Source organism: Galeopterus variegatus, unplaced genomic scaffold (assembly GCF_000696425.1).
Source record: "Galeopterus variegatus unplaced genomic scaffold, G_variegatus-3.0.2 Scaffold1347, whole genome shotgun sequence".
Taxonomy (NCBI): domain Eukaryota; kingdom Metazoa; phylum Chordata; class Mammalia; order Dermoptera; family Cynocephalidae; genus Galeopterus; species Galeopterus variegatus.
The window spans coordinates 197650-198689 of NW_007727458.1; the positions used below are offsets into that span (position 1 = coordinate 197650).

The 1040-nt window shown below is 42.6% G+C and overlaps 1 protein-coding gene across 1 annotated transcript in view; it reads left to right on the forward strand.

Moving 5' to 3' along the window:
* The window catches only part of ECI2 (enoyl-CoA delta isomerase 2), a 15996-nt gene that overhangs the window by 5562 nt on the left and 9394 nt on the right, over positions 1-1040 (forward strand). Inside the window, exon 5 of the mRNA XM_008576433.1 lies at positions 1-79. This exon is cut by the window's left edge and continues 2 nt beyond it. Coding sequence (XP_008574655.1) covers positions 1-79 — 79 coding nt within the window. The remainder of the gene's footprint in view (positions 80-1040) is intronic.

Consider the following 1040-nt stretch of genomic DNA (forward strand, 5'->3'; position numbering starts at 1 on the left):
GAAATGATTTGTCTAACTTCGCTGATATTCCCTCTGGTGGAGTAGAAGAGAAAGCTAAAAACAGTGCTATTTTTTTGAGGTAAGAGTGACATGTCTGATCCAGAGGGCTAATTCTTATGCATCAAAGAGGTATTTTGCTTCTGCAGAAGCAAAGTACCTCCTTTGTGTCAGTGTAGTTCATTGTGACGTTGCACAAGCATATTTCTGCAGACTACCTCCGTTGGTCGGCAGGCATTCGTTCAGTCACTTAGATTTCTGATACCTGTTCATCCTGCTGCTCTACATGAGAGTTGACTGGAAGGCATGGAGGTGCTCTACAGTTGTAGATACAGTCATACACCTCATAGTGACGTTTTGGTCAACAACAGACTGTATACAAGATGGTGGTCCCATAAGATTATACTGGAGCTGAAAAATCCTATCATCTAGGATGTTGTAGCCATCATGACATCATAATGCAATGCATTACTCACGTGCTTGTGTTACAGTTGCCTGCTGTATTCAGTACAGTGATATGCTGTACAGGTTTGCAGCCCAGGAGCTGTGGGCTATACCATATAGCCTAGGTGTACAGTAGGCTATATCAGATAGGTTTGTGTAAGTACACTGTGATGTCTACATGACAAAATCACCCAATGGTGCATTTCTCAGAATATATCCCCATCGTTAAGCAATGCATGACTAAAATTTTCTTGTATTGAGGTGGAGGAATTTAACAAATTCTCATCTGGCAAGAGGAATGGATGACTTCCATGAATGCTAGTCACAGGAGACTTGAAGTAGTCACGGAAAACACAAAAAGAAGAGCAAAACCTTCATGATTTCGATCTCATTTGTCTTTTCTGGGTCTCTAATTCCCACTGTGCTATAATACTGCAGCACATGTTCAGTCACCTGCCATAAACTCTAAGATAGCAGCTGGCTTACAGCCCTGAACTCACTGCCCAGCATATAAAATTTGAACCAGGCTCAATCTGTAGGACTCACTGCCTGGGTTTCCATCGAGTGCCATTCCGATGGATGTCCTGGATGAATCTGGG